Source organism: Neurospora hispaniola (assembly GCF_033458365.1).
Source record: "Neurospora hispaniola strain FGSC 10403 chromosome Unknown B0T23scaffold_3, whole genome shotgun sequence".
Taxonomy (NCBI): Eukaryota; Fungi; Ascomycota; class Sordariomycetes; order Sordariales; family Sordariaceae; genus Neurospora; species Neurospora hispaniola.
The window spans coordinates 1,356,054-1,370,726 of NW_026944408.1; the positions used below are offsets into that span (position 1 = coordinate 1,356,054).

General features: G+C 52.5%; 4 protein-coding genes across 4 annotated transcripts; 3 read left to right on the plus strand and 1 right to left on the minus strand.

Annotated features, from left to right (window-relative positions):
* Positions 1-842: 842 nt before the first annotated feature.
* Positions 843-1,914, plus strand: B0T23DRAFT_439813 (uncharacterized protein; the record flags this gene model as incomplete). The annotated part of the gene is made up of 1 exon (XM_062840710.1): positions 843-1,914. One exon carries the CDS (start codon positions 843-845, stop codon positions 1,602-1,604), a length of 762 nt encoding a protein of 253 aa, XP_062693829.1. The 3' UTR covers positions 1,605-1,914.
* Positions 1,915-2,822: 908 nt separating this feature from the next.
* On the minus strand, positions 2,823-5,655 carry B0T23DRAFT_107702 (uncharacterized protein). Its single transcript, XM_062831807.1, has 2 exons — positions 3,309-5,655; positions 2,823-3,139 (listed from the first exon to the last, which is right to left on the minus strand). The coding sequence occupies exons 1-2, from the start codon at positions 5,454-5,456 to the stop codon at positions 2,957-2,959; spliced, it is 2,331 nt and encodes a 776-aa protein (XP_062693830.1). The 5' UTR covers positions 5,457-5,655; the 3' UTR covers positions 2,823-2,956.
* A 1,396-nt stretch (positions 5,656-7,051) lies between these two features.
* B0T23DRAFT_314424 (alpha/beta-hydrolase) lies at positions 7,052-9,157 on the plus strand (the record flags this gene model as incomplete). Its single annotated transcript, XM_062834796.1, has 4 exons — positions 7,052-7,270; positions 7,332-8,599; positions 8,653-8,754; positions 8,809-9,157. 4 exons carry the CDS (start codon positions 7,052-7,054, stop codon positions 9,155-9,157), a joined length of 1,938 nt encoding a protein of 645 aa, XP_062693831.1.
* Positions 9,158-10,217: 1,060 nt separating this feature from the next.
* Positions 10,218-14,488, plus strand: B0T23DRAFT_107752 (uncharacterized protein). The gene is made up of 2 exons (XM_062831808.1): positions 10,218-10,520; positions 10,822-14,488. The coding sequence occupies exons 1-2, from the start codon at positions 10,443-10,445 to the stop codon at positions 14,182-14,184; spliced, it is 3,441 nt and encodes a 1,146-aa protein (XP_062693832.1). The 5' UTR covers positions 10,218-10,442; the 3' UTR covers positions 14,185-14,488.
* The last annotated feature ends 185 nt before the right edge of the window (positions 14,489-14,673 follow it).

Here is a 14,673-nt window from a genome sequence, read left to right on the forward strand (position 1 = left end):
AGGAACCTGGGACCTGGAACCTCAGCAGAGAGGGAGGGAGAGGGGAGGAATAGACTGGAAGGAGTCACAGTCGCGAGGAAGTTCGCACTCAGGAAGTTGAAGATCTTAAAAGGCTTCGTTGTCAAGAGTCACAATTCCAGAGAGATGTGGAAAGCAGTCTGCCGTAGCTCTCCCGTCTGTTCTCCTGGTTACCGTCAGCGACCCAAATGATATGTGAGCATGTGTCGCAACTGAACGTCGACAGCGATTTTATGCTCTTCCCAAGCTTGCTGCAACCATGTTTACGCAATAACTTTCTTATTTGACTGCAAAGTCACATTGTAGAGCTTGCTTATTGATGACTGACAGGCGACGTCCGGAAGGCATGAAAGATACTACTCGGCAGGCGTAGTCGCTGAGGTCCCGCTCCCGCCCAAATACGCAGCATATATTCCAGGTTGGTCGGAAAAGAGAGTGGTGATCTGAAAAATCAAGGGCGAACCTCTCCTCAAAGATATGACGTGACAAAATGAAGCTATGATGGTACAGCGACTTCCACATTTTCTTGCCGAATAGAGTCAAACGAAGCCCACATTATCATAGCAGTCGTGCTTTCTCTTCTCGAGGTCGGGAGTACCCAACGAATGTCCCGCATTTGGTATTTATTTATGATAGCCCCCATGTCCCACATTCTCTCGTTTCTTTTCTTCGTCTCTCACAGCTTTCCATACCTACTTCATCCCTTCACTACGTGCACCTCACAACTTATTTTGCTTCATTGTTACTTCACTCGGTCTTGTGTTCCCTTTCTCAATCTCACACACATCTACATCCTTTACCCAGATACCAACTTCCACGTCACAATGGGCTCAGACAAGCGCAAGAAATTGGCGAAGACACGCGAGACGAGCGAGGCCAAGGTGCTGGCAGAGAGAGAAGCTAGCGCCGCAGCGCGCGAATCAGAACCTCCCTACCCAACGCCAGATCCATCCTTAGATGACGAAAGCACAACGACGACGGCAAACACAGTAACATCCAAGGTGGACGAACTCATGCAAACGTACCACAACAGCAAGATGGGCGAACAAAAGGACAATGCTCTCGCCTACATAATGTATGCTGCCGGGGACGAAATGTATGCACATTCTTCCACGAACGACTGGAGACTACAACATGTCATTGAGGCCGTCACCGCTGCACTTAAAGACGTGAATACTGTCACCACTACCGAGGAGAATGCAAACCACCATGTCCAGCGGCGGATCCAGTCCAAATCTGAACCTAGCGCGCTACCTCCCCATGCCCATATCCACGCCAAGGATGCTGAGGAAGCTTCGGATAGTCCAGTCCTCCGTCGTCTGAGCCAATACCCAAAATGGAACAGCGAATCTTGCTCGTGGCAAGCGTGGTATCAAGGGCTCTACAGGGCGTATCATGATGATTGTGCGGCGGGCCTTGACCCTGCCAATCACGCCCATGCTTTGGCGGCGTGGAATGTCATTTTGGACAAGGTGCCGCAGCATGTGATGGTGGCGCTGTTGAGCGAGGGAATCTTGAACCCGGAGCAGCCGAATCCGAGTTTGCTGTTGACTGCTTTGGACAAGCTTATCGGTTTGGGGATGTAATTGAAGCTCAGGCATCATGCTTGAGTCTAGATTTTCGTCAGCTTCCGAATGGTGATGCAGGGACAGGTTGGAACGTCATTGTTGATTTCACTGCGAGGAAGGTTGTTGGGCTTTTGGTTCGTTGGAGAGGATTTTGTTTCTGGCTTTCTGGTTTGCCGAATTTGTGGTTGAGGTCGAGAGTATCTTGGAAACAGGTTATCCGGTATCGGGGGCATAAACGATGTTGATGGATTTGACATTCAACTTGAAGATGCCCGTCGCCAAATCAAACGGTGATTCAATGATCACAGGAGTATGGAGGAGAAACAGGAACAACCAGCGAAACAGCGAGGATTTGATATTAGTCGATAGTTTCACAGCGTTACTATAGAAATCATCTCTCAAGTAACAAAATTGCCCTTCGAGATTTGACGTGTCTTCCGATCATACCACCTTACTTCAACCTTGTTTTGTTTTCAGGTAAAGAAATTTGGAAACCACGAAATCTTTAAGTCATTGGACATATAACAAAAACAGAGAAAAACCTCAACACTTTGCCTTCTTGTCCTTTCTGTCCTCTTTGTGAACCAACACTCTAAAGCACTTCGGGTGGCCATCTATTCTAAAAAAAAATGAAGTTGAAGTTCGGACAAAACCTCAGAGGCTCCTAATTCTTGAATGTGAGTTGTGGATCAAGAGACAACTAAGTGAAGAAATGCGATCACCTGTTCTGAGCAGCGACGAAACCATGTGAGCAGCTGCAGTGGTTTTGGAGGTTCGTAGGCGCCATGAAGATGAAAGTGTAAAATTCCAACCACAGCCGAGGATACAAGTAGGCGTTTGATAGAGCAAGGAAATTGCATTCTAGAATCGGGAAGGTTTTGGGTTCTCCTGTTATACCTCCAGCGTGTGTGTGTCTGTGTGTCTCGATCACGACCAAGCAAGAAAAGCAGCACAGGGTTGAATCGGTGTTCAGAAAAAAGATTTGGACAAGACAGTAGACGGATGGAACAAGGTATCCATTCTTTTCAGCTTTCAAGGCTAAAGCTTGCCACCTTAGATAACTAACCGCAAGAGAGTCTGTTGCTTGTTTTATCCCTGACATCGATACCTATTAATCTTTCTTTCAAAATGCATGATGCTCTGACGACCATCAACACAAACCCCCTTTCCCACCCTTCCATTATATAATATGACTATTGTTCCCCTTTCTACCTCCAAGCCACTAGAATAGAACTAACCGAAACGGAAGAAATGCACCGCGTCTGTCTAAATCCAAATCCAGATAAAACTCCCTTCTCCACCTAGTAATTCTTCCCATATGCATCGCATCTGTATATATATATATATCCGCATTGTCTACCAGTAGTAAGTTATTCCTTGAACGCACCCACATCTTTCAACGCACCCGCTAGCCTTCTATAATCTCTCAGCAAATCCAACACTTCGCCTATCCGCAAATCGGCCGGGTTCTGCACCTCCATGAACCGCTTGATGGGCGGTTCGATTTTGGGAATTTCCTTTGGTGGGAGCGCGGGGGCTAGGTCGGGGAAGGCCTGTGTGTGGATTTTGAGGAAATGTTAGTTGGTGTTGTTAAAATCACGGGAGAAGTAATACAAGAAGAAAAAAAAAAAAAAAAAAAAAAAAAAAAAAAAAAAAAAAAAAAAAAAGAAAAAGAAGGAATAAAAGAAAAAGAAGGAATAAAAGGAAAAGAAAAACACTAACAGTAGCTAAATCCCCGCCATCCGCCACCGGCGTCCCTTTCCCTGGCACAGGCGGCATCTCTTTGTCCTTGGCCACAGGCGGAGGGGGTGCCGCCGGTGACGGTGTGGACGGTGTGGTCCTGCCAAAGCTCCTCAGTCCGCTGATACCCTGCGAGAACCTTGCCATTGGATTAAACGAGCTGCTCAGGTTCCTGACGGAATCAATGAGCGCTGGATTCGACGAAGCCGGAGGCGCCGATGCCGAAGTCGGGATAGGGGTCGTCGCAGTGCCCGTCGTAGTCGAACTTCCTTCCTTGGATTCCTTTGTTGATGACCCACTTCCACCACCGCCGCTCATCCCAGCAGCCACAGCCGCAGCCGCTCTCTCCTCCACCGTTGGCCGCTTCCCTGATCCCGAAACACTCCTCGTAGTGCCCGCGCTGTCGGCGCTGGTATCCCTTGTTGCTGATGATGCTTTTCTCCCGCCGATGATGCTCAACACCCTATCATCCGCTGACCTGCTGGGCGTATTGGACCGCTTTAGTGGATGCAGACCCTCGTCAGGCGTGTGCACCGAGCTAGCGGCGCTCCTCACGCTTGCGCTCCCCGCCATGGAATTGCCGTCATCTTCAAGAAGAGGAGGCGGTGGTGTGCCGATCAGCTTGCGCGCATCTTCAAGTGTCTTGGGCACGATGGCCTCCTGGTGCTCGCGCATCTTGCCAACAAGAAACTTGTAGCTATCGCCTAAGCTGATGCCGATAGTCTTGAGGCTCTGGTCGGCCGTGGTGAAGACGGCGTCGCTGGCGGCGTTGAAGGCCTGTGCCGGCTGCGTCACCAGATCACTAAGCCGGCGATCGCGCAGCCGCACGGCGTGGCGGGAGAGGGGAGGCTTGAGGCTATTGTTGGACTCGGAGGATGGGCTGGGGGTGGAGGAGACTCCGGCTGAGTAGGCGGGAGGGAATGTCTCTGCCCGGGGTAGGGAAGAGCCGGTGGGAGTCTTTGCGGGTCCGGTGGGAGCTTCGTCGGCGCGGAGAGTGGAAAGATCGACTGTTTCGAGGAAGCTGATGGCGGCTTCAAGACAGGTGAGGCAGTAGGATGACTCGCCCACTAGCTTGGGTTCCCAGCGGAAGCGCTGGATGAAGTTGACGTCGCTTATGACGTTGAGGTTCTCGGGCGGGAGGGTGATGAGGGTGAAGATGAGCATCGGCATAAGCTCGTCTGCGGATGAGGAAGGGTGGAAATGCGAGAGAGTGTCGATAATGGCTTTATGCGCTGCCTTGAGATGGTTTAGCTTGCCCAGGGGATACCGCGACTGGTTCATCAGTATCAACTCCTTCCTCGCCCCTTCCAGCCAGTCCCTGACCTCTTCTGTTCTCTTGGCAACGGCTTCGGGGTCACTTTTGTCGATGTCTCCAATGTCCACTCCCAGATCGCTGGGGCCGATGCCTACCACGGCCAAAGCGGCAGTTTTTGATCGGAGCTTGTCATCCTGCGCTTCATCCTGTGTGGTGTGATGGCGGTAAATTCTTCCGTAGATGCCTTCGCAAAGCCTCCTCTCTACAGCTTCCTCCAACAGTATCCGCTGCTGCTCCAACGCTTTCCTTGCCTTCCTACGTTCGGCGTATTCCTCGGGGGTGAGCATTTCCGAGTCCCGCCTTGAAAGTCCCGCCTTGAGCTTTTCCTTGCTGCTGCTGCCCAGTTGGGCAGCCTTTTGGCGTAGTATACTGGCCGCGGACTGGCGCGTGCCCGAGGTAGATGCTGCAAAGTCATCGCGTTTTTGTCGAGTGGCTAAACTGTCGATATGGGTCTGAATGTGGGAGGCGGCAGTAGCATAAAAGTCTTGAAAGCGCTGAGAGAGCGAATCGATGTTGGGCGGTGCTGGGTGCACCTTTGCGACTAGGCCGTCGATGAAGCTGTCTGTCAGGGCGACCAACTCGATGGGGAGTCCTTCCAGATCGATGGACGACCTCGGGGGCTCCAAGTCCAAGCTGACTCTGCGTTCGAACGTGTCGGGCATCTCGGAAGTGTCTTTGACTGGGGACTGTATCGTGCTCGCTCTCTTGGGGCGCGTGATGTCTGGAGGCGTGGAAGGAGGATCGAGGCGGGTAAAGGAGCGAGATGTCCGGAGAGGACTCAGCCGCGGCGGCGGGTTGTTGCTACTGAAGGACATGATAATACCGCTTGTCTCACTGTTGTATTGATTTGAAGTTAGAAGTGTAGGTCTCTAGGAAGCGAAGGTGAAGTGCGACGCGCAACGTATTGGGAGCCGGGACTTCCTAGACATTACTGTGATGAATGACTCCACAGTGGAGAAATTGACGATAGACGAGGTGCTGGCAGACGATATGATTGACGCCGGGGGACACATCATGACATGGATGATAGTAGGGCAGTACTTACACCCAAAGCAAAAGACCAGTGCATGAGAATTCGAGACAGTTTGAAACAACAATGTTGGATCCGGCTGAAGGGGAGAAGCAATCAGAGTCGGAAGTGCCAGATTGAGCAATAAATCATCAAGTCATTCGAGATCCATGTAGTTCGATATTGAGACGAGGGGACGGGGGGGTCAAAGTGGTGATGCTATGGAGGCCTGGGCTTGTTGTTCGACCATTCCGCGTGCTGAAATAGGTAGTGTGGTGAGAACGTGCAAGACCAACAAGCACAAAAAGGACTTGAAGCAGGTTGGACGTAGAATCAAAGAGTATGAAGGCCGGGGGCGCTTGATGCTTGAGTCATCACAGCAATGCCCATAATTCCCATAATTTGATGGTTTTTCAACGGTCCAGACATCGAATGTTCGAGTCCTTGTGAATAAGCTCATGTTTGTGGGAGATGCCTGACGGAGACGACGGGAGATGTGTGTCTCTAGGGTGTCCGAGCTAGGCGACTTCTTGCAGAGGTGGTGTTCTGTCTGCCACTGCAGCCCGGGTGGAATGACATTGCTGGCAGATACTCCACCTGGCAGATACATACGTATCAAAGTGTCAAGGAAACTGAAGAGGATGGAAAAAAAAGAGGCCACTTGCTAGGTAGGTATTCAACAAACTGAACTCATCCAAAACAACAAAATCAGATGATGTTGTATCTCGTGGTCAAGTACATTAAAGAAATGCAATGTCCCGCCCTGGACTGCATGTCATGGATGTCAAGGTTACGATTTCCAACGTCCAGTGTGTCGATCTCGACCACTTTGATTCACACTCTGGCTCTTATGGTGGACCCTAACCCTTATTCTATCAGAGAGTGACAACGCATGGTGCATGCCACACCACCTGCACGTTTGCGCCCCCAGTTTCCACTTGTTGTGGGGAAAGGCAGTGAGTGTTATCGCTGATAAGGAGGGGAACCTTGAGAGGTGCCTGGACCTACCAACCTACCTACGCCTTTCCGCCATCGGCCGTTAGGTTGGCATTGAGTGGCTGCGATCGTCATCACTGGCTGTCCGTCAATCAACGATTCCGGTGCCAACACGCTATCTTTCTGTCGCAGGTGACAGGCAGGCACCACTGCACCGCAGTGAGACGCACGCCGCGCGGGAGGTCATTCTCCCTCTACAACCGCCTTCCCCCAACAACCTACGTCTGCTCCCGTCTCACCACATCCATCAACTGACCTTTAACGGACAACATCCCCTTGTTCGACGGAGGCGAAACACCTTCGACACCTTCTCTTTTATCCTCTTCGTTTTCTTCACTTTTCCAAGTTATCTCGTACATCTCCAACCCCATCTTCAACTGGCCACGACCGCCACCTTCTCTCAACATGTTACCCTCTGGGAAGAGGAAAGCGGATGCATTCAGTTGCACATCCGCTGCTAGAGTCACCGCCAAACTGGCCTTGTCCTTTCTCGCTCTCTCGACAACACCACTCGTCAACGCTTTCTCCTACGAAGAACCGAACGCGCAGATAGTCCTACCAATCGATGCATCACCGATCACGCCACTTCTACCAGAGCCTCCAGTACCGGCTGAGCACAAATTCGTACGTCCCGTTTGTTTTCGTTATCAAGAAGCGGCCACTAACACAGATTCGCCACCGATAGACACTCCGACACATCTACCACCACGGTACCTACGAACATCCGACACTGCACCGCAAAAAGGATGTACCCGCACAGAACGCCGACGTATGGCTAGCGGCCGACGATGAATATGGCCAAGAGCGCATCGGAACCCTCAAGGCGCGCAGCAGCCCGGTGCGGATACAACGACTTGCCGACCGGAGGCCTAGCGTCGTAGATCCCATGGTCGCTTATGCACGACAACAAGGCTACGCTTCCGTCCTATCACCCGAGGCATGGACCATGGACGAGGTTGCCGGGCCTGATATTACGGATAAAGACACCATCATATCGTTGGCGCTTATGGCTGCTGATGCCTATGTGCAGACTCCAGATGGCGCAGACTGGGAGGATGTTGGGGCCCCGTTCAACAGGAGCCTCGATTTTGGATGGGAGGGTGATGGACTTCGGGGCCATGTGTTTGCCGATGAGACGAATTCGACCATCGTTATCGGCTTAAAGGGAACATCGGTTGCTGTTTTCGACGGTGACGGCACCACCACCAACGACAAGGTCAACGACAACCTCTTTTTCAGTTGTTGCTGTGCTCAACAAGGACCCTGGACCTGGCACCAAGTTTGTGATTGCGCGACAGGCACTTACTCTTGCAACAACACCTGTGTCGTCCAGGCATTGCGCCAAGAGAACCGCTATTACCAAGCCGGTCGCGAGCTCTATGCGAACGTCACTGAGCTTTACCCCGACGCCAACGTGTGGATTGTCGGGCATTCGCTTGGAGGAGCCATGAGCTCTTTGCTTGGCTTGACTTATGGTGACCCGGTTGTGACGTTCGAGGCAGTCCCCGAAGCTCTCCCTGCCAAGCGACTGGGACTTCCTATCCCCCCTGGATCGGACCCAGATGCGCCTCAGACTCGAGAGTACACGGGAGCTTTCCACATTGGTCACACAGCCGATCCGGTGTACGTCGGTACCTGTAACGGAGCTACCGCAACGTGCGCTATTGGCGGATATGCAATGGAGTCAGCTTGTCACACCGGCCGGGAGTGTGTCTATGATACGGTTGGCGATTTGGGCTGGCGTGTTGGCATTGGCACCCACAAGATTCGTGTGGTTATTTCGGATGTTCTCAGAAAGTATGAGAAGGTTCCCGAGTGCAAGTTTACACCGGAATGCAGAGATTGCGGAAATTGGAAGATGTATGAAAGCAATGGAACCGAAACCACGACCACCTCGAGCGCGCCCACTTCGACTTCCAAGACCCGGACCCGGACTGAAACCTGCAAAACTCCGTAAGTTTCTTTTGATATCACCTAGGATTTGCAAGTATACTGACAAGTGACAGGGGATGGTGGGGATGTTTGGACGAAACCACTACCACAACTGGGACGGCAACCACGACGACAAGCGAAGTGACCACAACCTCTACCACTACGTGCCACACTCCGTAAGTAGATTACTGAGTAAAACTTGGCATCAACGTTGCTAACCTTTCAAACAGTGGATGGTTCGGTTGCAAGGACAAGACCACAACCTCGACTACATCAACAACAACTCCTACTGCGACGACGACAACAACAGCAACAAGCAGTACCACATGCCTAACTCCTGGAAAGTTCTGGGGATGCTATGATAAGACTGCAACGACGGATATCGGATCACCATCCACTTCGACAGAGCTTACGATTACTTCAGCCCCAGCCCTGCCGAGCTCGGTGCTTACCCCGTCAGCAACGGCTACTCGGCCAGAGGGACAGCCTGGCGATGGCGGTAAACGTTGCCGTGGCAGGACATGGTACGGGGTGTGCAAAGACTATGAGGGCGGTGACGAGCCCGTTAACGATCTATAACGATAATCATGGTGATGGGTAAGGTATTGGCGTTTATTTTTTGTGAGATTATTTCTAGGTTTTTGGGTATGATCATGGGCGCGAGTTGGGAATTTCAGGATGAAGGGTTGTAGTTTGGCACAACAGGCAGATACATAGGTACGCACGCTAGAGAAACACACACACACACACACACACACACACACTGTGACAGAGAGGAATACGGGCGTCTTGAAGGTAACGGTATTATTTTTATTACATTGCATCAGCAGCAAATTTCATATCATTCTTCCAAGACAACTGCTACGTGATCAAGATGTCATCGGATGCAAATAGCATTTGGGCAGTTAAACGCCGTGGCAAATATGTAACAATGATGGGCTGCGCAGACTCAAGTCTAAAGTACTGTTCACAGCCACGTGAAGGAAACCATGGAAAGCCAAGGAAGACTATGCTTCGGTGTGGTTGCATGTCGTAACATGTCTTGCTCACACGTGTGTATTTCCCTGCTGGGCGAGAATGCTGGTGATTGAAGCCGTCATTCGTCCATTTGTTGGTTTGGGGGGTGTTCTGTTAGGTAGTTGCGACATGCATAAGAGAGATCCCATGCCTGGCCGTTCAAACTCAGCGGTCCTATGCCCTATGGGTTATAGCGTGCATCACCCCGTATCGACCAGAGCCCCACGCAGCACACATCGTTCCAGTGCCAGGATCGCGAACGCTGCCGCCGTCGTTCCCTACTCGAGCCACTGTCAACCTCTCATTTGCGTTGAATCGTGCTGGACCGTAACCGGGTCTCGTGCCGGTTACAACGCATACATAACTTTCTTTTACTCAATCACTAGGTATACTTAGCCCATCTCTTGGCAGGTGTACCTATCTATTCCTTGACCTATCTGTGAACTAGAGGCATCATCACCATTTCTTCACCCTTCTCTTGTTGCGCCGAACCCTTCCCTGGATTACACCGTCTGCCTATACTCGAGACACAACCCGACGATTTGCGCCGACGCCACCGCCGCGCTGCTTGAAAGATCCCAGTGACCTTCTTCCCAAACTTATACGACGACATCCCGAGAACAGTATACGACGACAGACTCGGCTCGGGGAAATAAGCGAGGAACATAGCTACACGAAACGACGACGACGCCTTGGTTACGGACATCCTCCAAAGCTAAAGTTGAAGAAGAGGAGGGATACAGGAACTGGACTACTGAACTCGGGACGAGGAACGAAAGGTCGCCATACCCGCTCGCTGTGCCCGGTCACGGTTGACTGCGAGGGGAAGCCGAGTTAGCACTTCAGGATGATGGAAACACCTACTTCTTCGAGCATAAAGAAGGCGGCTGCCTCTGTGAATTTGGAGTCGGAGTTGACTTGCTCGGTGAGCTACTCTTTCTTTCAATAGTCTTCCTAGTTTCAAAACTTGGGCTGGTTCGGACGGAATGATATGCCATGATGCCATCTGTCACGGTCCGTCCCCTGTGTGGGATCTGCCGTGCCATGCGCATCAGATTGCGCCCAAGCCATGTGTTTCCGTCCGGCAACAACAACAACATCGGACGAACTACTCACCCTCTCTTCCCTCCCAACTTCGATGCCCATTCCCTTCTACGAAAACACAACAAGGAATTACACACATTTTCGCTGGATAATAACCACTGACAACCTCAACCCTATAACAGATCTGCACCGACCTCCTCTACCAACCCCTCACCCTCCTCGACTGCCTACACACCTTCTGCGGCGCCTGTCTAAAAGAATGGTTCGCCTCACAAGCCTACCGCGCCGAAAACTCTCCTCTCCCGCCGCCACCGCCCACGGAACAACACAAAGTCTTCACCTGTCCAGCCTGCCGCGAGCCTGTGCGCGACACCAAGCACGATGCGCGCGTCGTAACCTTATTAGAGATGTTCCTGGCTATGAACCCCGAGCGAACAAGGCCGGAGGAGGAACGCAAGGAAATGGATGAGAGGTATCAAAAGGGGAGTAAAGTGCTGCCGAGGATCAAACGGTGGGATGACAGGACGGAGGAGGAGAGGAGGCTGGATGAGGAGGAACGGAGGGTGTTGCATGAGGTGCAGGAGATGAGTTTGAGGGAGGCGTGGGCAGCCTTGGAAGCGAGCAATGGGAATGGTGGTATGTTAGGGACGGGCAGTGCGACGGGGAGTATGGTGGGTATGGTAGGGGGAAGCGGGAGTGCGGTTGGGGGTTCATCCGAGAGGAGGAGGAGGGCATCACTGGCACCACATTCACCTCATCAGGGGAGGAGGAGTAGGGATGTGAGTAGGAATAGGGCCTCGGGAAATGGAACTGGGAGTATGGTGGGCAGGGATCGAGAGAGGATGAGGGATTCGTCGGCTGCGCCCAGCAGTAGCAGCAGGATACGGGCGCATAGCGCGACGCTGCATCCGGAGAATTATTATGCAGAGGAGAGGAGGAGGCTGAGGAGTGAATCACGGCAACGGGAGGCGGAAGAGCGGTCGAGGCAGCTTGAGCACCAGTCATCTCTCAGGTCACTGATCAGCGCGGATGGCCTGGGCGATATCGATATCGAGCGGGAGATTGAGGAGTTTGCGCGACAGATCCAGGAGGAAGGGCTGCTGGATGGACTGGATCTGGATAACATCGACTTGGACAACAACGATGAGCTCAGCAAGAAGATCATGGAGGCGTACAGGAGACGACACCGGGAGAGGATACGGGCGATTGCGGAGAGGAATGCGAGGAGGAATACTACTGCCAGTACGACGCAATCATATAGGCCGGAGCCCTTGACGATCTCGAGGACGAGACCGCCATCGGATCACGCTACGCAACCAGCGAGCGTACGCAGTGGAGTTTCACGGTCGAGGGAACCAAGTGCCAGCAGTAACGAAGAACGGCATCGATATCCTCCATCCGCGGGTTCGGCGCATTTGGAAGTTCAGGGAGCTTCGAGAAGGCGAAGGACGACAAGCGGTGGCAGCCGGAGTTCGACCGTGCCAGTCCCGTCACAAGGCGAACAACCACCTCCCCGTGTGTCAGCCCACCACCGTTCACAGACCGAAACGACGCAACCAATCAGACCAAGCGCGGGTGTGGTCACGGAGACACGAAGCTCCAGTTCACCAACCATCAGCAGCAACCCGCTACTGACAACAGCCACGGCAAACTCATCAGACATGAGGGCTCTGTCGTTCAATGCTCGAGTGGCGGGGATAGGGGGCATACAACCACCCACGCAAACAGACGGTTCTTCGGATTCTGATAATTCAGGGAGGAGAAGGACAAGGACGACCACTGATCGACGACCTTCTGCACAATCAGAACTTGCTTCCGCCTCGTCGGTACCCAACTTTGTATCAACCTCGGGCCCCGTAAGCACCCATCTGGGCGGCACACCACCAGCACAGCCACCGCCCACCATGCCGCGTTATCCGGAACCCGTCATCAACTGCAACGGCTGCGGCATGGAGCACATCGAGTATAAACTTCACTTCAACTGCTCCATCTGCCACAACGGCGACTGGAACATTTGTCTCGACTGCTGGCGCAAGCGCAAAGGATGTCTCCATTGGTTCGGTTTCGGCTACGCCGTCTGGCACCGATGGAACAAGATCAAAGCAAGTCACCCAAACCTTCCTCCTCCACACCGGCTGATCGCCGTCCGGTACATGCCGCCTCCCAAGCCAAGCGACACCAGTCCTCGCGCCCGCAGTCTAGCCAACCCTCTCGACCGCCTTCAAAGCGGTACGTTCTGCTGCCGCTGCTCTGCTTTTGCCAATGAGTGCTACTGGCGCTGCGAGTTCTGCAATGAAGGCGAATGGGGATTCTGCAATAACTGCGTCAATCAGGAAAAAGCATGCTCGCACCCCTTGCAAGCCCTCACTTATATACCTCCATCTTTGTCCGGCTCTCCCAGCGGTACACCACCAACTGATGCTGCGGAATCAACCAGCCCGCTCGCAAACCCAACAGCAGCAACCACAACCCCAACCCACTCCCGCTCCTCTTCCATCTCCCGCCCCTCATTCCTGTCTCTTCCACCCCCCTTCTCAAGACCCAACCTCTCCGGCCCCGCCACCGGCGCCTACAGACCTCTAACCTTCTCCCCGCCCTGCGAACTCTGCTCTGTCCCCATTCCTCCCCACGAACCACGCTTTCACTGCCCCTCTTGTCCATCCAAGCACACGCTCCAGCCACGGGCAGGCGAATACAACCTCTGCCAGGGATGCTACGACTCCCTGGTTCCCGGTTCCGTAGCCGAAGAAAACGGTCCCCGCGGTTGGCGCCGCTGTCCACCCGCCGGCCACCGCATGACCATCGTTTCCTTTATCACCGACGACCGCACCGGTGTTGAAAGGAGGAAAGTGTTGAACGAGATTGTCGGCGGCCATCGCCTGAAGATTGAGAGTTTCCTGCTCGGGGGCGTAAGGGGAATGCAGATTTGGAGTTGGCAGCATGACGCAGACTCTTCTTCCTCATCATTACCACCACTACCCTCTCCCACATCCGACACTTGTTCCCATGTCTCGCATACCTCGCATACCTCACATACCTCACATACCTCCCATGCGTCCTCATCTTCCAAAGCAGACCAAGGCGACACCAACACCAACAACAACAACAACAACAACGACAACGACAACGAAGAAGACAAGCAACCCAAAAAATTCCTCCTTCTCCAACGTCTAGTCTCCCTAGACGTCTCCCACCCCGCCGCCATCTCACCCAGTCAAGAGGAGGGAGAAGGGGAACCGTTAATATCCCCATCATCACCACTTTTCTCACCAACATCGCCTGGCACCTCATCATCATCATCATCAGCAGGACCCCACCACCACCACGGCCGATTGACAACAACCGACCTTTTCCCACCTGATGGCGGCACGGGAACACGCGTGGTTGCTCGGTTTAGCTGGTACCGATCTTCCCCGGAAGCCAAGAACGAGCTGATTTTCCCCAAGGGGGCCGAGATCACCGAGGTGGAAGGGTTGAATGAGGAGTGGGGGGTGGGTTGGTATATGGGTGAAGTGGGACTGTTTCCTAGGGGGTATTGTATGTGAGGTGATTTTTTTTGCCTTTTTGATTATCATACATTACTGTGAATGGAAGGGTATTTGAAACGGACGGTGGAGGGAGTGGGTGGTTCGGTGAGATGGATGGATGGACGGGTAAATGGAGGAAGGTTGATGAGGGAATGAAGATGATGAATGAGAACATGAAAGCTTGAATGGTACTGGTACTACCCTACCTACTGATGACTAGCTAATTCATAATGAGTGAGTGAGTGAGAAGGAACTTGTTGAAAGTTAGGTGACATATCAAACTTGTGTGAATTAAGGTGCATTCATCCATTAGGCAAGGCAATTATTTGTGTTATGTTCAAAAAAACCCTTTTAGATTGTATATTACGATTTCGTGACCATCCAACTGAATGCCATAGTTGACACCGAAAATATGGATGTCTTGAGACTACTGCTTTTTCCGTCTATGGGAAAACGACATTCACACCTAACCAAATAAATCCCAGTTCAACTTTCCGGAAAGTGGAT